This window comes from Oculina patagonica, chromosome 7 (genome assembly GCF_052425735.1).
Source record: "Oculina patagonica isolate OP01 chromosome 7, crgOcupat, whole genome shotgun sequence".
NCBI classification, from domain to species: Eukaryota; Metazoa; Cnidaria; class Anthozoa; order Scleractinia; family Oculinidae; genus Oculina; species Oculina patagonica.
The window spans coordinates 22,585,934-22,609,432 of NC_135764.1; the positions used below are offsets into that span (position 1 = coordinate 22,585,934).

The 23,499-nt window shown below is 37.7% G+C and overlaps 1 protein-coding gene across 1 annotated transcript; it reads right to left on the reverse strand.

Moving 5' to 3' along the window:
* Positions 1 to 880: 880 nt before the first annotated feature.
* LOC144659288 (uncharacterized) lies at positions 881 to 22,685 on the reverse strand. The gene is made up of 10 exons (XM_078519709.1): positions 22,355 to 22,685; positions 17,243 to 17,431; positions 13,232 to 13,283; positions 12,290 to 12,391; positions 11,971 to 12,026; positions 11,214 to 11,372; positions 9,759 to 9,868; positions 9,624 to 9,659; positions 9,386 to 9,524; positions 881 to 1,078 (listed from the first exon to the last, which is right to left on the reverse strand). Exons 1-10 carry the CDS (start codon positions 22,388 to 22,390, stop codon positions 881 to 883), a joined length of 1,077 nt encoding a protein of 358 aa, XP_078375835.1. The 5' UTR covers positions 22,391 to 22,685.
* Positions 22,686 to 23,499: the final 814 nt, after the last annotated feature.

Below are 23,499 nucleotides of genomic sequence, written 5' to 3' on the forward strand. Positions count from 1 at the left end.
CATATTTGATTGATTCGTAGTGGTTTAGTGTACTAACACGCGTAAAAGAAATTAACATGTTTATCTTTAATTCATTTTTTACCATTGAACAAAACGTTGACAACCTCATGTAGTCTTTTGAGAGACAAAAGGAACGATGTTAGTAGTGATTGATGTTGCATCAAAAAAATCAGCTTTTTTTCTCTTCTTTACAGAAACCTTGCAGCCTTATATATTCTAAAGTGCTTAGGAACTGAAGCTCCAAAGCACAGACAAAACCTGAATTATATTCCTCTTTACACTCGCCAACATTGTCATGCAGATGAAGACGTCCTTCAGTGTGGCAGTGGTGGAAATGTTTATGCAACTGAAAGGCATTGCTGTTATCACTTATTTGTTTTCCAATGTAAACTCCAACATTTAAATAAAATTGTTTTTGAACAAACCAGTTAAACTATTAATTTTTTGTTTCAACAAATAACCACGTGTTGGTATATTTATACTCTAGCAGGTTGCGTTTTCCAATCAGAACCTTTCAACAATATAGTGGACACGCTTAGCACTAGTAACATAAGCTTGTAATTGTATAGTCAAATGTTCACAGTAAAAAAAGAGATCTCGAAGAATATGTGGACCATAGAATATGTGGACCTGCTGTCTGGCTGATACTGCACTTATGAGGCTTCTCTCCTGTGTGTCATGCTTCCTGTTTCGTTGATTTAGAGGCTTTTCCTTTGTGTCCATCCTTCGTGCCAATGCAATCCTGCAATAACTGTTTCAATATCGGACGATGACACAAACGCAATTTATGTGACAGCCAAGAAAACACCACTTTCCTTCAGTCACTTCAATTTCAACAATGTCTCACTTAACATAACTAGTCGAATGTTAGAAAACGTGCTCATTCTTTTTCGACTGCTGTAGAGGGATTTTTGCACTCAACATGACTTTCAACTGTCATGTTCATACCTGCCGTTGGATACATCTGTTGCAGCTGCCACTGCTGTTGCTGCTGGTACAGCAGCTGCTGTTGCTGCTGGTGCAGCTGCTGTTGTTGTTGCTGCTGTTGCAGTATTATTGCTGCTGCTTCATATTGCGGCTGGAATATAAAAAACAGGATTTGACGGTGTAAGTGTCAGTTTAATCTCACTTTACAAATTATAAATCACCAAGTCCAGCAGTGTATGACAAAGAAAACCGTAAATGACAGAGCTTTGGAAACCTTGTTTTAAATAGCATTAATTTTTAACGAATGTATTACCCGTTAAGCTTGTGTTTGTTTTGACCGAGGTGTTTACACACTGGAGTACCAAGGAGGCTGTTAAAATAGTTTAATTTACACATCACACTTTCTAAATTATTTTTTCTTCAAGAATTTAAAACGTATTCGAACGATTTTAATCGTTAAGAAGAAATTAATTTATTAAAACAATTAGAAATTAATTATCAATAGAAGTTGACAGTGTCAGTGAATTACAAATGTTCGTGGCTATTCTAAGTAACCCTTATTGTCCCAAACTTATATATTAACTTCGATATTTAATTCACGTAAATGTCAAAACAGATGACGATGACAGCTGACGTTGCTATCGAAACATGTACTTAAAGCGAAAAAGCGTTGTCCCTTTTGTCGAGTTTCCCTAATGGTCGCGGGTCGCGGGTTTCAAGTCGCGTGTCGCGGGTTTTAAGAAAGTCGCGGGTTTTGAAAAAGTCGCGTGTTTTTAAAAAGTTGCGAGTTTTCGATAGAAACCATTTATTTCTCAGTAAAATTCATTCAAACAAATTTAAACTCGTTTTCTTGGGAACTACGTTACAAAGTAGCCAATTACTTTGCAGGTCAAACAATCAAATTACGAACTTCGGAACAAACTCCCCAACTTTGGTCCGGCTAAACTTCCCAAGTTTGCAAGTTGAGGAGGAACAAGACATTGCTCGAAAGTCATGGTCATGTCGGAAATTCAGGTGAAGAAAACATGGCAGCAGCCGTAATGTTCCAGCGATTCCAGTGGCTAGAGTTACAAAATATTTGGTTGAAGTTGAAGAGCCTGACGTCGTTTCGCATGAGCGATCTGCCGATAAATAAATTTTACGTCGGCGGAAATTTGGTCAAATTTAACTTTTTATATACAGCAAATACATCTTTAAAATTTTTGTGAGGCTTTAACTTCAATGTCAAGTCTTCTGCGTTTGTAAACCGAATGAAATTGGACGGCTTTACCGATCTTCACGTAAAATTAATTTTATACAAATGCGAAAGAGTCAGACAAATTTGAATTAAAAGTCGCGACACGTTTACGGCTCAATTCTATTTTTATGGTACGTGTTTTCTTCCGATGGTTTAGCGAAGCAAAACCATTCCTGTCAACATAACTACAGAAGGGTTTTTAAAATCTGCGCCAGTTAAAAATATTTTAAAGAGTTTTTGCCACAGAATACTAGTAAAATATATTTATCAACCGTACGCGTTCAATCATGAATACTTTGGTTCAACTTCATGATCGCTCGCGCGCAACGTTGTTTTCAAACTTAAAAGCTTGATTGCAAATCATGCAATGTTTGATACCCAATTTGAACATGTTTTTTTTTTCAGGACGTGATGCAACGGACGGTATATGTCATCCTTATACTTACTGTGGATCAGAACGTTGATACCGACGCCGTGCTTGTTCTAACAACTATTTTGAAACTCGAGCAGCTAGAATCGCTGAAATATTTCTGCCACCACTTTGTAACGTGTCTCGTTCCTCCTCAACTTGCAAACTTGGGAAGTTCAGAAGTTCAGTCGGCAAAGTTTGGGAAGTTTGTTCCGAAGTTCGCAATTTGATTGTCTAACTCGCAGCGTTAACGTTACTTCGTAACGTAGTTTCTAAGAAAACGCGATCATTTTAAAGCCGGCGTCTTTGCAACCGGTTTAAATTTGTTTGAATGAATTCTACTGAGAAATTAATGCATTCTATTGAAAACTCACAACTTTTTAAAAACACGCGACTTTTTTTCAAAACCCGCAACTTTTTCAAAACCCGCGACTTTCTTAAAACCCGCGACACGCGACTTGAAACCCGCGACCCGCGACCCGCGACCATTAGGGATTCTCCTTTTGTCCAAATCTACCGAGTTTCCCTAATGGTCGCGGGTCGCGGATCGCGGGTTTCAAGTCGCGTGTCGCGGGTTTTAAATAAGTCGCGGGTTTTGAAAAAGTCGCGGGTTTTGAAAAAAGTCGCGTGTTTTTAAAAAGTTGCGAGTTTTCAATAGAATGAATTTTTTTCTCAGTAGAATTCATTCAAACAAATTTAAACCGGTTGCAAAGACGCCGGTTTTAAAATGATCGCGTTTTCTTAGGAACTACGTTACGAAGTAACGTCGCGAGTTAGACAATCAAATTTCGAACTTCGGAACAAACTTCCCAAACTTTGCCGACTGAACTTCTGAACTTCCCAAGTTTGCAAGTTGAGGAGGAACGAGACAAGTTACAAAGTGGTGGCAGAAATATTTCAGCGATTCTAGCTTCTCGAGTTTCAAAATAGTTGTTTGAACAAAGCACGGCGTCGGTATCAACATTCTGAACCACAGTAAGTATTAGGATTACATATACCGTCCGTTGCATCACGTCCTGAAAAAAAAAAACATGTTCAAATTGGGTATCAAACATTGCATGATTTGCAATCAAGCTTTTAAGTTTGAAAACAACGCTGCGCGCGAGCGATCATAAAGTTGAACCAAAGTATTCATGATTGAACGCGTACGGTTGATAAATATATTTTCCTTTTTTTTTTTTTTTTTTTTATTATTTTATTTAGATAATTGACACCTTACTTACAATAATAAGTACACTTAAGTAAGCACAATACTTACAATACTTAAACACTAATAAAGACAACACTAATACACAATAACCGGATTTTTTTTTACAATACTTGTAATAATACGACGGAAGAAGAAGAAAAAAAAAGTACACTAGAAGCGCAAAAGAAAGATACACTCTTTTTTTTTATAAGAATACAGTTTTTCCGACCCAGGCTGAATATTCTTATTTTTCTGCTGGCTTTAGGCTGAAATATTCTTATAAACATTCTTAGAAAATATTGTTTGACATTTCCGTTTTAGCAAGTATTGGGTAATCAATTACAAGTGTTTGGTGTCCAGAATTGTTTCGTGTTATATTGTGCACATGTAACATTGCTTTTGGTTGCAGCCTGGCCGTTTTGGCTTTAAACAAAGCATTCCTCACAAAGATAAAGTGACGGAAATGAAAATACCTGATTTTGTTTCAACTAAAAACATATTTAATTGTATTGTATTTACAAATCTTCAACTCAAAACTATATTCTTTTCAAAATCTCAGCCTCAGGTTTGTTCTTAAAATATTCTTAAAAATTCGCCAATTTCAGCTTCGATATTCTTATAAGTATACAACTACACACACACAATATATAGCTAGCAGCTGGCTTTGGGTAACAACAAAAGAGATTATGTGTTTTCACTGCTACAAAGGGTGGTCCACTTGTTCCTATGTTTATTATAATTACCATTTCTGATAGCAATCTCTCTTTCTGATTGAATTTTACTTTTAAGCAAACAAAGAAAGACCTCAAACATTGGATTTTCAGACTTGATTTTTGAAAGGTAAATGTGATATTTGCCTATTAAAAAGAAGTGGTTTAGCGCATAAAAACTAGAAGATCCTGATTTATAGCCATAAAGAATTTAAATAGGTTTTGGATTTATGTTTTCAAAGCGTTTTACGTTCCACCATTCGATTGCCATTTTCCAAAACTGTTTCACATTAGGACACTCGCAAAACATGTGTTCTAGTGTTTCATTTACATAATTACACAACTCACATACTGGTGAGGCTTTTATCTTCATTTTATATAGTCTTTGGTTTGTAGGGAGAATGTTATGGATTAATTTGTACTGAAAGCTTCTTAGTTTATTTTCTATTGTGAGTTTGAAAGGTAGTTCATAGATGGCTTCCAAGTTCGTAACATTTTGATTCTGTAGGCGGTGTTTTCCTAGTATTCTGTGACAAAAATATTTTTAACTGGCGCAGATTTTAAAACCCTTCTGTAGTTATGTTGACAGAAATGGTTTTGCTTCGCTAAACCATCGGAAGATTAGAAAACACGTACCATAAAAATAGAATTGAGCCGTAAACGTGTCGCGACTTTTAATTCAAATTTGTCTGACTCTTTCGCATTTGTATAAAATTAATTTTACGTGAAGATCGGTAAAGCCGTCCAGTTTCATTCGGTTTACAAACGCAGAAGACTTGACATTGAAGTTAAAGCCTCACAAAAATTTTAAAGATGTATTTGCTGTATATAAAAAGTTAAATTTGACCAAATTTCAGCCGACATAAAAAATTTATTTATCGGCAGATCGCTCATGCGAAACGACGTCAGGCTCTTCAACTTCAACCAAATATTTTGTAACTCTAGCCACTGGAATCGCTGGAACATTACCGCTGCTGTCATGTTTTCTTCACCTGAATTTCCGACATGAACATGACTTTCGAGCAACATGTCTTGTTCTTCCTCAACTTGCAAACTTGGGAAGTTTAGCCGGACCAAAGTTGGGGAGTTTGTTCCGAAGGTCGTAATTGATTGTTTAACCCGCAAAGTAATTGGCTACTTTGTAACGTAGTTCCCAAGAAAACGAGTTTAAATTTGTTTGAATGAATTTTACTGAGACATAAATGGTTTCTATCGAAAACTCGCAACTTTTTAAAAACACGCGACTTTTTTTCAAAACCCGCGACTTTTTCAAAACCCGCGACTTATTTAAAACCCGCGACCCGCGACCCGCGACCATTAGGGAAACTCAAATCTACCCAACATTACTTTTAAGAGTTTCCCTAATGGTCGCGGGTCGCGGGTCGCGGGTTTCAAGTCGCGTGTCGCGGGTTTTAAATAAGTCGCGGGTTTTGAAAAAGTCGCGGGTTTTGAAAAAAGTCGCGTGTTTTTAAAAAGTTGCAAGTTTTCGATAGAAACCATTTATTTCTCAGTAAAATTCGTTCAAACAAATTTAAACCAGTTGCAAAGACGCCGGTTTTGAAATGATCGCGTTTTCTTAGGAACTAGTAACGTTGCGAGTTAGACAATCAAATTGCGAACTTCGGAACAAACTTCCCAAACTTTGCCGACTGAACTTCTGAACTTCCCAAGTTTGCAGGTTGAGGAGGAACGAGACACGTTACAAAGTGGTGGCAGAAATATTTCAGCGATTCTAGCTGCTCGAGTTTCAAAATAGTTGTTTGAACAAGCATGGCGTCGGTATCAACGTTCTGACCCACAGTAAGTATAAGGATTACATATACCGTCCGTTGCATCACGTCCTGAAAAAAGAAAAACATGTTCAAATTGGGTATCAAACATTGCATGATTTGCAATCAAGCTTTTAAGTTTGAAAACAACGTTGCGCGCGAGCGATCATGAAGTTGAACCAAAGTATTCATGATCGAACGCGTACGGTTGATAAATATAATTATGTTACTAGTATTCTGTGCAAAAAAACTCTTTAAAATATTTTTAACTGGCGCAGATTTTAAAAACCCTTCTGTAGTTATGTTGACAGAAATGGTTTTGCTTCGCTAAACCATCGGAAGAAAACACGTACCATAAAAATAGAATTGAGCCGTAAACGTGTCGCGACTTTTAATTCAAATTTGTCTGACTCTTTAATTTCGCATTTCTATAAAATTAATTTTACGCAAAGATCGGTAAAGCCGTCCAGTTTCATTCGGTTTACAAACGCAGAAGACTTGACATTGAAGTTAAAGCCTCACAAAAATTTTAAAGATGTATTTGCTGTATATCAAAATTTAAATTTGACCAAATTTCAGCCAACGTTAAATTTATTTTTCGGCAGATCGCTCATGCGAAACGACGTCAGGCTCTTCAACTTCAATTAAATATTTTGAAACTCTAGCCACTGGAATCGCTGGAACATTACCGCTGCTGCCATGTTTTCTTCACCTGATCATGAATTTCCGACATGAACATGACTTTCGAGCAACATGTCTTGTTCCTCCCCAACTTGCAAGCTTGGGAAGTTTAGCCGGAACAAAGTTGGGGAGTTTGTTCCGAAGTTCACAAATTGATTGTTTAACCCGCAAAGTAATTGGCTACTTTGTAACGTAGTTCCCAAGAAAACGAGTTTAAATTTGTTTGAATGAATTTTACTGAGAAATAAATGGTTTCTATCGAAAACTCGCAACTTTTTAAAAACACGCGACTTTTTTCAAAACCCGCGACTTTTTCAAAACCCGCGACTTATTTAAAACCCGCGACACGCGACTTGAAACCCGCGACCCGCGACCCGCGACCATTAGGGAAACTCTACTTTTAACGCTACATTAAGATAAATTCTCTGCATGCAGATTTTTTTTATATATAAATAAAAACACTCAACAATACAATTACTTACAATACTACGCAGACTTAAACACAAACGTATTAAACTAAAAATTACCCTACTTTTCTTAACTTCTCTATTTACAGTTACTTAGTTACTTAGTCAGCTACGGTGACAATCTTCTTCCTCTTTTTTTTTTTTTGTTGTTTTTGTTTTGTTGTTTACAACACACCCGAAAAAAAAACTACTTACAATATAACTCCTTACACGTTAAGGAGAAAGGAGATATTTTACCCTCTATTGGTTTCTGAGTGATCAACAGTGTTTTCAATTAGTTCTCTTTGTTGTGCTGCATTCACAAAGTCATGGAGGACAATGGGCTTATTATTTAATTTACAATTATAGATATAATAGCGCATGAATAGTGTGAAGTAATTGAATTTGTTGGTGATACTTTTCTCATATAAGTTAGAGGAAATTCCGAATAAAAGTTCCTCTATAGTTGGAGAGATCTGTGAATTGTACGTTGTATTGAACCACAGAATGACTTTTTGTATGAATGATTTCGTAAAAGAGCAGCGAATAAAAGTGTGGTTGATTGAGTCCTTTTTCCCACAAAAGCAGCATCTATCGTCCGTTTTAATACCGTATTTGAATAGTTCTTTCTTTGTCACTACGATTCTATGAATCAATTTAAATTGAAATTCTTTTAGTTTTGTCTCTTTGCAAAGTTTGTCTCTTTGCAAATAATTTAAATATCTTTGCCCAATGTTCATCATTTAAAGAAAGTGTTTCACTCCATCTTTTGGGACCGGTCGGACCTCCGGTGTGAGTTTTATCAATGAAGAGATTGTAGAAGTCTCTTGATTTGGCTTTATCAAGGTTGAATGTGAAATTTCTGTTAAAACGGAAGAGATGGTCATTACTTGTGAAGAACTGTTTATTAAATGACTCTATTTGTCTTGCTTTCAACCGTAACCGGTCAGGTATGCATATGGCACTAATAACCTGAAAATATTAAAGAAAGTTTGTGTTGCATGAAAATTTTTCTTTAAATTCTTGGAATGAAAGGTAGCTACCATCCTCCTTCAACAAGTCTTTATAGAAACAATTCCTTTCTCCATCCAGCTGCTGAGAAAGATTGTTTTCTGATCTACTTGAATTTCTTTATTATTGTATAATACTAAATCACTTGCTTGGTCGTAACCGTAAAGCGTTTTTAATTCTTGAAAGGAATTGAGAATGTTCTTGTAAAAGGCTGGCAATTGAGAAAAGTACTTTGTGTCATAGTTGCATTTTAAAAGAAAGTATAAGCCCCCTTGTTTTCTGAAATAGTGGTTTGGCACAGAACACCAGTTTGTATTTCCAGCGTTCAAGAGTCTGGGGATCCATGCTAGTCTCAAGGCTTTAAACATAAGATCTACATCTGTCATACGTAGCCCACCTTTCTCTAAATTTTGGTAGAGAACGGTTCGTTTTATGTTATCCTTCTTTTTTCTCCATATAAAATTGAACAATTTCTTTTTCAGCGTCCCTGCGATTGTACGTGGAACTTCAATACTTGACGCGGAATAAATGATCTGTGAGATACCCAGCGTTTTGGTTATTAATACTCTACCAATTAGCGTGAGAATTCTAGCACTCCACATATCCAGTTTTGTTTGTAGCTTTCTTAATTTCAAGCTAAAGTTAAGGTCATCATTGCCTTTCTTGTCATACGAGAAATGAATTCCTAGGATCTTCACAGGAGTATGCATCCACTTCATGTCCAAGGGGTTGGTTTTATTGTTGGCCCATTTTCCAAGCCAAATCGCTTTTGTTTTTTTCATGTTTAGCTGTAGACCAGCTATCCTACCGAAGTCATTGACTATATTTAAAGCTTTTTCCACTGAAATTAAATCTGCACAAAAGAGATTTGTGTCATCCGCAAATTGCGACAGTTTGAGCTCGTTGCCAAACAAATTAATGCCTTTGACCCCCGGGTCAAAGGCATTAATTTGTGTTCTGAGTCATGTGAGGTTAACAAGTATCCAAAAAAAACTACACAAGGTACCTGCTGATACAAATGATACCAAGACGCTATTTGCGGCATAGCCATGGAAACAGGAGACGGTTGAGATGGCACATGGGACTGAATCATAGCACATGGTTGAGACGGTTGAGATGGCACATGGGACTGACTCATAGCACATGGCTGAGACGGTTGAGATGGCACATCGGACTGAATCATAGCACATGGTTGAGACGGTTGAGATGGCACATGGGACTGACTTATAGCACATGGTTGAGACGGTTGAGATGGCACATGGGACTGACTCATAGCACATGGCTGAGACGGTTGAGATGGCACATCGGACTGAATCATAGCCCATGGTTGAGACGGTTGAGATGGCACATGGGACTGACTCATAGCACATGGTTGAGACGGTTGAGATGGCACATGGGACTGACTCATAGCACATGGTTGAAATGCACCCAAAGGTAATTGGAAAATAGGCGATTGTACCGGCGTCTGCCCTGCTGTCGTATATTGAGGCTGAAATATGAAAAACAGGATTCGGTGATGTAAGTGACAGTTTATCTTAATTTTAACTTTTAAAAAACTTTTTTAAAAGTTTTTAAAAGTTTTAACCCTGGCTACGGTCCTTCAATATTTTAACCTTACTTTACAAACTCGTAAGTAACTAACCAAGGACCACCAGGATATGACAAAGGAAATCGTAACCATGGCGGACGTTTTTAACGGTTTTAGTTGATTTCGTTTACGCCTTAATGTTTGTTTTGACTGAGATCTCACACAATATCTAAACACTTCGAATTTTACCAAAATACTCTGCTACACATCACATTTTCAACTTTCTTATAAGCGTTTGGAAATCGGATAAAACATTATATATTGTGTTTGATACAGTACAATTATGGCATTGGATAATTATCCCGCCTTCGTGTCCATTTCAAAAATTCTTTACCAGAGCCGAAGTATAACTAAGGCCGTAGCTAGCAAGAGGGGCAAGACGAGGCACTTGCCTCGTCTTGATTTTAACCCAAAATGTAAAACAAAATATGTTTAGTAGGGATAATATTCCCCAGTTGAACAAGATTAAATTTTTTCAAACAATTTCTTATGAAAAATGTTCAAGGAAGAGTTCAGAGAATATAGTTCTCCAAATGTTCTGGAGGGCTCGCCCCCAGAAACTCCTAGCAAGATCTTGCCTTGTCTTTGCCAAAGGTCTGGTTACTGCCCTGGTATGACTGGCTCTCGTGTGGTGCAAAAATGCACTTTGCTGTGCTGAAATAGCTGGAAGTACTCCTTGAGCCAGCAGTAGAATGACAGAGTTCACAGTTTAAACCTTGGCCTATCACAGGCTTTTATTTCATATCAGTAAATCAAAAGCATCAAGTTAATAGAGAAGGTGCCTTTCTCATTCTTGCACCAATTATCTAAGGAATTCTTAACTAATCAAAGACCGAAACCATTTCTTAAGGAAAAACTGAAAAAAAAAATTGCTATTATGCACTTACAATAATTTCGAAGTCAAATGTCAGAGTTCCTTTAAAAATTTTAAACTAAGTTGCATATACCAATTTTAGGAATAATCAAAAATCAATACTGTAATCAACAAGTTTCAAGGATAATATTTTCTCTTTTCAAAGTTCAAGGACTATTAAGGTGCATGCAATCCCAATGTTACTTTATTATTTTAGCTACATACCTGAACAAGATACATAAAGATTTACGCTAAATGTACTATGCATATAATGGTAAATATATTATAATGTTCATCTAGTGACAGTAACCTAGTGTCATTTGAGTGCACTGCATAACCAAGCATGCATGTCTAGTCTGTAAACACAGAAATGTACCAGTTGCACTTTAGTACCTTTCTTACAACCTGTCCGTCTGAGGTTGAACTGTTATTGTCGTGTGATGAACCAAAGCCATCTAAGCCACTAATGCAACCACCTCCTCCAACAGGCACTAAAGAGTTTCGCAGTTTCTCTACATTCCACAGCTGCTGGAGGACAGGCGCAGTAGGATCCTTGATTAACAAGAATAAAATACGTCGTCATGTCATTATATATGGCAGTATCACCAACACTTAGCGCTACCTGAAAATCCAATGAAGGTGCAGAAAGTGGCCTGGCATTGCTAAAATGCACTGTACTAGTCATGAAAATTGTTGAACAGTAGTTTGGTCACGGGCAGAAAGGAACGTAGTGGCCTAAAACTGAAAAACGTCGGGCCGACGTTTTCAAGTTTGAAAGTGTTAATTGAACTAAATCACATAAAAACAATTGATTGCGGTTCATTTACATCTTAGAAAATACATTTTTGCCTTTCTTTTGTTGTTCAAAGGCTATTCCGTTAAAAAGTAAGTGTACCTTATAATTCTAGCACAGATAACACAAGAACTTAGAAGATTTATCGTGACACTGTCCCTTTAACAAAAAGTTATTGACGATGCGATTTACCTTAGAAATAAAAACTTTAAATCACAGAAAGAAAATTTCAAAATATCATAATCTATTTTAGACTGACACTCAAATAAATGCGTCCGTCCGGCCGTCCGGCCGTCCGTCTGTTCGCTCGCTCGTTCAAGTCTTGGCTAATGTGCAACACACAGCTACAAAACTTACCATTCTCACAGTCATGGGCTTATATTTATTGACTAAAGATCGGCCATGCAACACAGCTTCGTGAAGTAACATGTAAGGAGATTTTCACTAAAAAGATCTTTAGTAAAATGTTTTTACATTTTACATAAACTTTGCAAATGGGTTTTACCATGTGTAAACTTTCTTTCATTTACTTAAACACATTTTAAGATGTGCCAAAAGTAAGCAAACATTTTCGCCACTTTCATATTTTCCGTTCCGATAATAACAATTAACCTACGCCAGATAAAGTTGCTTGTGCCTGCTTCAATATGCAACAACTTGAAACGCAAAAGGATACACACTGCATTAAGAGCTTCAGTTGCCTTTTCGAATACCACAGTGCCACAACCTTTGGATATAAGATCTGAATCCAATTCAATATCTGCGCGAATGACATTCCCTGCAAAACATCACATCAGAATGAAATACCTGGTAATTGTGAGGAACAAGCCTCGAGACAACTACCACAAACCGAGAGCAGGCAATCTTGACTTGAAACAGTACTAGTGGGCGATCTTTTAAAACTACAATTTATATTGATTAGAGCCGGGTTTACAACTATTATTTGCTCGTGCAGATGAAAAATACTGGTCAAGTTATGTGACCAGTATATTTGTTGACAAGCTGGTGAGTTAGCTTTTATGTGACAAATTATAATAAAAGTTGTCACATACGAAAATTGCTCTCGTAGACCACTCATCGCATAAAATGTGGCAAATATTGCGTCAGCATATGTGGTCCCCAATCTCCCAGTCTTCCACTGAGCACTGTGCGTGCGTATTTCTGTGCGTATCTCTGCTGTCGAAGGTCGATTACAGGAGCACATCAAATGTTTGTCACATAAAAATTGCCCGTGTAAACCCAGCTTAACTGATTTGTGGATAATTTCCAGCACTTGCAAAGCAAATCACAATACCCACAACGCTACGCTAACAATCGATAGAAGGCACTTGTATTGCCCACCAGATTACCAGTTAGCCACCACTGTAAATCCCAATTTTTCTAGCCTTCTATTTCTCGAAACTCTCAAAGTCTCGAACCAATTTACGTTTAATTTGCCTTGGAGAATACCACTCTGTAATTTTATCCCCGATTCCTATTACGTCCAGATTTTTCAAATCAATTTTCGTTTCCCTTGCCTTGAAGGTAAATCGGGATTCTACACTGAATCATGCTAAAGGATAGGGTGAAACACAAAGATGTTAATTACGAACTCACGCACAATTGACTTCCTCCTTACCGATTGTTGTGAATGTTCGTTTTAGCTTTTGCCAATTTACGACTTTGTCCAGCTTTGGGAAAACAAAACAAATGGAAAACGGTAATCATCAATATTTCTTGCTTTATTATAATTGTTCACGGTCTTACATTAATTCAACTGAACTTATTTGGGGGCGACATAACTTTAGTGTTTGAGGCGACGTAACGTAAGTTTTTGGGCGATGTGACCTGAAATGGCGCACGTAACTTGGAGCGACCGTGAAATGGGGCGACATGACCTGCTGCCTTTCCAGTCCACAAGGACAAAACTCAGTTGAAAAAATCAGCCTGACTTTTTCAAGTTGAGATCTAAACTTCCTGATGGCGTCACAATAATATCACTTTTTTTGTCTCTTCAGTACACTTGCACGGTGATTTTTAATAAAGTTGGACCACTATTCGTAGTCTCAAAATGTCTTTAGGCTCTTGAGTTTTTCACCCTTTAAGGTGAAACCAAACATAACAGTACTAACTCATGTTAAATGAGGATGATGACCCGATTCCTGATGGCACGTCTTCATATTTAAGGTGACTCGATCGAAATAAATGACGTGCTGTATGCCTTTCAAAAATGTCTTATAACTTCACCATTTCTGACTCGATTTCCTTCAAACTTTCGCATTTTACTCGAAATTTATCGACGAATAATACACACGTCAATATGTCGATGTAATTATCGTGAGTTTTGCGCGATGTTAACTTTATTGAACACACCTATTTGGATAAAACTGCTATTTACAGAAAACTGAGCGCTAGGATTTCGTTTAAACTTCTGCAATTAACTAATTATAACATTTTATTATGACTCTCTAAGTTTCCGTGAAATCGTCGGAACAGAATCCTCGATACAATTTGATCATCAAAATATTGATCTCGGGCAAACTTCAAGGCTTGGAACGCTCCAGCTCTTCCACATTTTACCCAAAAGTACCATAACCGAAGACAAAGAAAGTTCAATTCATCAGTTTTGTTAGCTCCAAATCACATTCGGCTATTTACAACGATGAAAAAGTTTGAGCAAATATTATAAACTCACCAGTTGCGTCAAAATGTAGGAAGGTCGCCAAATTTACGTTTTTCTTAATTGCATGAAAACTAACCGTACGAATTGCTTAAAACAACCGGACCATTAATTTGAACATCTTACACAAACTTAGCGCTGCTTTACGTTTCTGGAGCTGCCTTGATTTGGATGAAATAATGTTTTAAAGTGAAGCACTACTCCAACCCTATTGTGAACACGGCCATGTTGTTGTTTGGATTCTGCAGCTAACGCTATGCAAATTTCCTTGGAATTTACGAGAATTTGAAAAATTTGCACATGGATAAGGGGGGTGCATTGACAGTGTTCAGTTGCTTCATGTTCTGATGTAAGAGGTGTCCTTAATTTATGCCACATGAAATTTGAAAAGGGTTGGTACTAAAGTTGAAATTAACACATTGTAGTCTGTTTATTGTTATTCAAATAACTGCTGTCTTATGGGGTAAAATGCACCCTCCTTATCCATGTGTGAATTCTTCAAATTCTAATCAAATCCAAGGAAATTTGCATAGCGTCAGCTGTAGAATTCAAACGACAACATGGCCGAGTTGGAGTAGTACTTCACTTTAAAAAATAATTCATCCATATCAAGGCAGCTCCAGAAATGTAGAGTAGCACAAAATTTGTGTAAGATGTTCAATTTAATGTTCCGGTTGTTTTAAGGAATTCGTACGGATAGTTTTCATGTAATTTAGAAAAACGTAAATTTGGCGACCTTCCTACATTTTGACGCAAATGGTGAGTTTATAGTATTTGCTCAAACTTTTTCATCGTTGCAAATAGCCGAATGTGATTTGGAGCTAACAAAACTGATGCATTGAACTTTCTTTGTCTTCGGTTATGGTACTTTTGGGCGAAATGTGGAAGAGCTGGAGCGTTCCAAGCCTCGAGGTTTGCCCGAGATTAACTTTTTGATGATCAAATTGTATCGAGGTTTCTGTTCCGACGATTTCTCGGAAACTTAGAAAGTCATAATAAGATGTTATAATGAGCTAATTGCAGTAGTTTAAACGAAATTCTAGCGCTCAGTTTTCTGTAAATAGCAGTTTTATCCAAATAGGTGTGTTCAATAAAAGTAGCATCGCACAAAACTCGCAATCATTACATCGACATATTGGCGTGTGTATTAATCTTCGATAAATTTCGAGTAAAATGAAAAGTCTGAGGGAAATCGAGTCAGAAATGGTGAAGGCAACAATCGATAGAAGGCATTTGTATTGCCCACCAGATTACCAGTTTACTTCTGTAAATCCCGCATACAGGCATACAGCACGTCATTTATTTCGATCGAGTCACCTTAAACAGGGGCACCCAACGGGAAAATTTTAATATAGGTGTCAGAACACCGTTTTAAAGGAGAAGTTCACTCCAGAATGGCCATTTATTTTCTCTACGCCAAATAAAAAGTTTACACAAATAAATGTTATTCGCCAACATTTCAGCCTCCAACGTGAGCTATAACCCTACGAAATCTTTCCCAAAACTCGACAACTGAACGCCGCCATCTTGGAGCTGGTAATGTATGCGTGACGTCAAAGAGCTCAGTCTGAAGTTTGGCGGGAAAATTTAAATACTCGAAACTCGTCGTTTCTTCGTAGTGGCTTTTGTTTGTCAAAATGCCTGTTTGTGCAGCTCCATTTTGCTTAAACAGAGCTCCAAGAAATACAAAAAACAAGGATTTTCGACTATTAACATATTCCCGCCAAAATTCAGGCTGAGCTCTTTGACGTCACGCATACATTACCAGCTCCAAGATGGCGGCGTTCAGTTGTCGAGTTTTGGGAAAGATTTCGTAGGGTTATAGCGAACGTTGGAGGCTGAAATCTTGGAGAATGACATATCTTTGTGTAAACTTTTTATTGGCGTAAAAAAATAAATGGCCATTCTAGAGTGAACTTCTCCTTTAACGTAATAAGTGTCGTTTTCGTGCGATTCAAAGCAGTGTTCTTGAACGCTTAGAAAAGTGTATCTCTTCGGATTCGCTAGCTGAACTTTCATCAATCTTGAGAAAATTTTAGGAAACGAAATATAATTACCCGAATTTACGAGCCGCTATTGCCTTCTCGAAAATCGTAGCTGGCTTTTTTTTGTACCGAAAACGACATTTTCTCTCTCCGAAAACAACAGACATTACTTTTCCAATGTCACGAAAGTTGGAACTGGAAAAAATTCCAGTTTTTCGTCCCAACTTTAATCCAAAAATCGCAGGAGATTATAGGTTTTCCAAATCGAACAGATATTCACCGAAACGATCTGTTGGGTGCTCCTGTTTAAAGGAACTGAGTAACGGATTTTAGCCAAATTTATACATAAGAAAATGGCCATCAATTGAGTTAAATATAAAACGAACCACTTAAAATAGCGAAGGCACATTTCAATAACACGGCAAATACCAAAAAAGGAACGGATGGGCAAAAACTGAAGAAGATTAAAACAGATTGCGATATGAGTTTCGGGAAAAAAAACTGTCAGACTGAACAATCCTCAAAGTTAACCTCGTTTGTTTAACTGTAACGCCCGGAAGGCACATCATTCGTAATAAAGTTATGTTTTCAGTTTATTTAGGTCCATAGTGAAGAAGTAGCTTCTTCACTAAAAATTAAGTTTTACAGCGACTATCCAGGGCTGTAACCAGACCGTTACCATAGACGAGGCAAGAACTTGCTAGGGGATTGTAAGGGCATGCCCTCCAGAAAATTTTGAAATCAAGAAGCTCTGGAACTCTACCTTCGCCATTTTTTATAATGTATTTTTTGAGAAAAATACATAACGTTCAGTTTGGGGTTATTATTCCAAAAAACACATTTATTCATTAATTTTGGGCTAAAATCGAAACGAGGCAAGTACCTCGTCTTGCCTTTTGCTAGTTACGGCCCTGATATTTGGCAAAACTTAATAACATATAATAACTCAGCCGTAAAACAATCCCTTTTAATCATAGTAACTTACATTGCCAACAAACACTGTGCACGATAACGGGTCTGTCCTGTAACTGACTCCCGCTAAGCCTAAAAGGTCCCCAAGTTTATCAGGGGGTCCCTCTTGGCCTGGATTACCACTCCCAAGGCCGCTTCCAAAACTGTTGCTCAGTAGCATACTCTTTCCACCATAAAAATGGGGGTTGAAGGCTTTTTTATCCTATGACAAAATTGACAACCAGAAAAATTCTGAGAATAAGGCATATTTCTAATACATAAAGCGCGGCTTTTAAAATTAACACCAATAACTAGAGATTCAGAGTTACTGCTTAGAGCATTATTTTGTTGCTAGAAAGTTTTGTACACCAAGAGCTACTATAATAGTGTCAGTGTCGCAGTTTATGTCCCACATTCTGCCATTGGCTGGAGTTTTCCTACTTGGTAGTCCAAAATTCAACTTCTTTGCTACAAGTTATGTAGATCTATTAAAACAGCAAACCCATAAGCCTACCAGCAGATGGAATTCATAATAAATTTACATTTCATTTGCAATATTTCTTTCTTTAATTACAGGGTTCACACCGTTAATAAAACCACCGACCATCTACCACAAGGTCAATATGATACCCTTAGATAACATGGGTTTCATAAGGAACTGACCACCCATGTAAGACATAATAATCTGGCACGAGGTCAATCTGCTCCCCTCAGATGACGTGAGTTCCATGAGAAAATCAACACCCAAGCTAGACAGAATAATCTAGCACGAGGTCAATGTGATGCCCTCGGATAACGTGAGTTCTATGAGGAACTCACAACCCATGTTAGACAGAATAATCTACCTCGCGGTCAATGTGATGCCCTCAGATAACGTGAGATCCATAAGGAACTCAGGTCAATGCGATACCCTCAGTAATCGTGAGTTCCATGGGGAACTCACCACCCGGATAAGACAGAATAACCTAGCACGAGGTCAATGTGATGACCTCAGATAACGTGAGTTCCATATGGAACTTACCACCCAAGTTAGACAGAATAATCTAGCACGAGGTCAATGTGATGCCCTCAGATATCGTGAGTTCCATATGGAACTTACCACCCAAGTTAGACAGAATAACCTAGCACGAGGTCAATGTGATGCCCTCAGATATCGTAAGTTCCATCTACTAGTATTAATGTTTTATTTATACACGACCCCACAAGCTATGTAGTTTTTTTAATCCATCGTGTTTAAATAAAGGTTTTGATTGATTGATTGAACTCGCCACCTGGGTAAGACAGGATAATCTAGCACGAGGTCAATGTGATGCTCTCAGATAACGTGAGTTCCAGAACTCACCAACCAAGTTAGATAGAATAATCAAAGCCAGTTGCTGGCACTGTAACTCTTTCTATATTGGCAAAACAAAACGACAATTGCATGACAGAAAGGTTGAGCACTTTAAAGCCCTCACTCAAGTGGGTTACACTTCTGCCATTGCTAATAACGCAACTTCCACTGGACGCAACATCAAATGGGGCCATTTCAGATCTTAGCCAGTGGACGATGTGAATTACAGTGTGAAATAAAAGAAACGTTGTTAATACGGGACTTAAAACCCACCCGCAATGACAACGTTGCAGTGAAAATCTGTGGCTTTATTAGCTCTCACCTATTGTTATCACTGTTGTTAATTATTGTTTAGCTAGTTACCAGTACCTCGCTTTGTATTTTTAAGTTTTAAAATCTTTCGCTTTTTGTAACCGTCACTTCTGAAGATGCGTGCTGTAGCATGCGAAACGTCAAGCAAATTTTAGATTATTTTTTCAGACCATGCGTAGTCCATGTGTTATGTTTGTTGCCGCTGTTTGTATTTTATTTCTGCAGAATAATCTAGCACGAGGTCAATGTGATGCCCTCAGATAACGCAAGTTCCATAGGGAAGTCACCACCCAAGTTACATAGAATAATCTAGCAAGAGGTCAATGTGATGCCCTCAGATAACGCGAGTTCAATAAATATATCTTATTAACCACGCGCGAGGGCCGTACTGGGCGAATATTGGCCCGAGGTCTTGACAGTACGGATCGAGCGCTGCGAGGTCCGTACAAAAAAGACCAAGGGCCAATATTCGCCCAGTACGATCCCGAGCAAGCTTGGTTAATAAGAGTTTTATTACACGACTGGAAACTTTGTGTTGTGAGAATTGCTACCCGGTAGATGTCCTGGAAAACAATGTGCGGCAAAACTTTTCCGCGCGCTATTAAAAAGAAGTTATAATTATTTCTGTGTTTAAGATCATTTCATTTTCAAAGCAATAGAAACTCCGAAAAAATCTTGCAAAAAAAAAATCTTGCGCTAAATCGCGCTGGAATTAGCGCGGGATCATCCGGGACAAAACCCGGTCCGATACTTGGAAAATATCAGCCCTCGCGGGACCGGAAATTAAGTAATCTGATTGGCTGATTCAGTTATTGGCCCTCGGACCGCCTTAGTCGTGTAATAAGGAATTATACCATAACCGAGAGAATTCTCGCGCGCTGATTGGTCAAAAGTTATGGTCGATGAGAGTATAGACCATGAAAGTGACGTCAGGTCACGCCACGCACATGCGCGGGCTAAAAGTTGTGTAAGTTTGGTCTCCATGAATGAAAGCGAATTTCATCGTGTTTTGTTAGAATCAAGTACGCATTTGTTTTCGGAATTCAGGATTGGACTTCTTCTCAGGTGATCTGTCAAAAGAAAATTGACCAGGCTTTTGAATTTTTGGTCTAACTGAGAAAAAAGGTGCTAGCGAACCGGCAACGGACTGTCGATGTTCAGTGAACGAGCGCTAACAAGATCTTAAGGAAGAAAACTAATCTTGCTCGCTTCCATCGATAGGCACACACTCAACGAGAGAGGAAAAGGAAATTCAAATGGTTATTCTTTGAATTCTCGTTCATCTTCTTTTGTATCATTGTCATTTTTACGTGTCGGGCCGGAATCTTTACGTCCCACCGGCAAAGTTGCTTCACGGTCAGGCGTCGCTTTTGATAAATACTTCTTCGAGTTTGTTATGGTATAAAACAAATCGACCACATTTTTCCATGGTCTACACTCCTATAGACCATAGAAACGACGCTATAAAATGTCCAAATCTTTGCAGTGAAACCACTCGCCTAACGGCTCGTAGTTCCACTTGAGTTTTGAACATTTTCTGACGTCATTTCTATGGTCTATTTATATAATAACCTGAATTCTACGCGCATTTTGATTGGTTCTTACTTATGATCTATCAGAGTACAGACACATGGATGACGTCACGCGGTGGTGTGACTCGCGCGCGTGATCAGAGTTCATAGTCCAAATCAGAGTTGTCAGCAAAGTTTTTCAAACTTGCAGGGCCACAGCAAAGCAAAAAAGTTCAGCTTAATTACAAATCTTCAGCAAGAAACACTACGCCAAGCATCGTTCACCTTTCGAAGCATTTAACTGGGCGAAACAAGCTTGAAGAAGACAGTAAATTATTCGAGAAATTATCCGAAATCTGTATGAAAGTTTGACCGATGTTGTACAGTTGGACGACACCACGGAAAACAAACGGTTGAACGCTTCGGTTAATGCTTACAGATTTGAACAACTTTCCAAATCGGAATAAAGGTTAGTTTTTTCATTGACTTTCAATTGACCATTTTTCTGTTTATTCAATCGGATTAACAATGCTTCGTGTTAACGAAAACTTAATAGTGAAATCAAAACAACTTAGCTCATCGGTACGAGGCCTCATCGGTACGGCAGCATTGCTCACACAGAAGTGTGCTGAAGTCTTGTGTTATTATATAAAACAAATAGATTTCATTTTGCCGTGCGTCTGTTCAGTAATAGATCACAGAAGACGTCAAAATGTGGTGTGAACATCAGTGACCCACTCGGCTAGCGCCTCGTGGGTCACTTCTCTGTTCATACCACATTTTGACGTCATCTGTGATCTATTACTGAACAGACGCACGGCAAAATGAAATCTATTTGAGTGTAGACCATGGAAAAATGTGGTCCATTTGTTAACTCACCACCCAAGTTAGACAGAATAATCTAGCACGAGGTCGATGTGATGCCCTCAGATATCGTGAGTTCCATTGGGAACTCACCACCCATGATAGACAGAATAATCTAGCACGAGGTCAATGTGATGCCCTCAGATAACGTGAGTTCCATAAGGAACTCACCACTCAAATTAGACAGAATAACGTGAGTTCCATGGGGAAACTCACCGCCCAAGTTAGAGAGAATAATCTACCACGAGGTCAATGTGATGCACTAAGGTATCGTGAGTTCCATTGGGAACTCACTACCCAAGTTAGACAGAATAATCCAGCACGAGGTCAATGTGATGCCCTCAGATATCGTGAGTTCCATTGGGAACTCACCACCCGGGTAAGGCAGAGTAATCTAGCACGAGGTCAATGTGATGCCCTCAGATAACGTGAGTTAACTATCGATATAATATTAGTATTTTTATATTTTATATCTATTTATCTATTTATATAATATTATTGTTTTTTTTATTTTTATTTTTATTATTTATATATTATTTTTTTTTATATTTATTTTTTTATATTTATTTTGTGTCCCCATTTCTTTTTATTAAATAAATTTACATTAAATAATTTTTTATATATTATGTTATGTAGTTCCATAAGGAACTCACCACCCAAGTTAGACGGAATAATCTAGCACAAGCACAAGGTCAATATGATGCCCTTAGATAACGTGAGTTCCATAAGGAACTCACCACCCCAAGTAAGACATAATAATCTGGCACGATGTTAATATGCTGCCCTACCAGCAAGAATGTCTTCCTTGTAGACTTAGTACAATTAAATGACACCACTTAATTAGTTATATTGTAGAGAATTAGTGATGTCATGAGGTTGTTCAATCATCTGCGTGACAATAACTAGTCCAGGAAGGAAGCCTTTTAGAAACAACACCTCTTCCTGGGGTTCAGGACCACAGTTCTTATCCAGAAATTTTGCATGATCTTTCAACTGCGTGCCGATATTAAGTTTTAGCTCCCCATAAACACAGTTGTGCATATCCTTTCAAGGAATTTGTATTCAAGATCAAAACTCTTTCATGCGTACAATTTGAAACTAGTAATATTGATTAAACGGGACTAACCTCCTGAACGTAGAGCCTTCTTCCTTTAAATTCCATACCATAAAGTTCTTTAATCGCTCTTTCTGCATCCTCTTTACGACGGAACCCAACGACACTTACAAATTAAAGTACAATGGGAAATGACTACCATTCATCAATATTTAGGCACTGGCATGTAGGATATACGATTAAACATTACTTCTTCAAAGGGCGAATTTTCCGAATGAAGAAACCAATCATCAAACTAAGATTTTTTGTAAAAAAAACGAAAAAATAATTTAATCATTTCAGTCGAGCTAGTTAACGCAGTCCTCTTTTGACCAGAACTGTCCAGACAATAATTACCATCACTCATGAACTTGACTAAAAATCAACCAAAGGTACCACCAAGAATGCCTTCCTTGTAGAAGTGTTTCTTTTGCGTAGTTATACTTAAACAATTATTCATGATCAGTTTTACCTCTGGACTTATATTAAACATTAATTGATTGACCTTAAATTTGTCAAGGTAAATATCTACTTCACTTTCTGTGAATGTTTAAGTTATTTCTCACTTTCCTGAGCATATTTTTATCTGTGTTCTCTGTACACATTATACCGTAAGCACATACCCTTTTCCCTGTAAGAAAACAAAATTCCGTGTTACACATATACTGCATAATAAGACAAAACTGCAGCATTTCTCAACGTTAAAAACAGCATATTTTTATGCCATAATTCCACACCATATAATGAAATTACCTTATTCTAAATATCGCAGCATAAATGCCTTGCTTTAATTTTTCATACTTTTTTACCATTACATAGTTTGAAGGCTTCTTGTAGTATTTATATGGCTGTTATAAAATCACCTTACTTGGTTAAACAATTTGTTATTGGGAAATCTGTGCTGAAACACTCCACTCCAGTAAATTACTACCTGCCCGCGTTAGTTTTCGTCGTTTTGAGGACATGTAACGTTGCGACAAAACAACGGATCTTTTTTCCAGCGTCGTCTCTCCGCAATCACAAGAAACTTCAAAACAAAGAAGCGCTCATAAAGGATTTGCCGCCAAACTAGAATGAAATTTGCATATGATCACCTTTTGCCAAAACCACATTCGACCTGTGGTCCAGCATTTTTCTGATTGCAGCGTACGGCTGAGCCAACAAACGTATTGTTGATC

Excerpts from the sequence above, each read along its gene's own strand:
- LOC144659288 (XM_078519709.1), bottom strand. The coding sequence starts at position 22,390 with ATGGAATTTAAAGGAAGAAGGCTCTACGTTCAGGAG. Across the intron at positions 9,869-11,213 it reads ACGGACAGGTTGTAAGAAAG|CCTCAATATACGACAGCAGG; the intron begins GTACTAAAGTGC and ends TTCATATTTCAG. Across the intron at positions 9,660-9,758 it reads TCCCATGTGCCATCTCAACC|ATGTGCTATGAGTCAGTCCC; the intron begins GTCTCAACCATG and ends ACCGTCTCAGCC.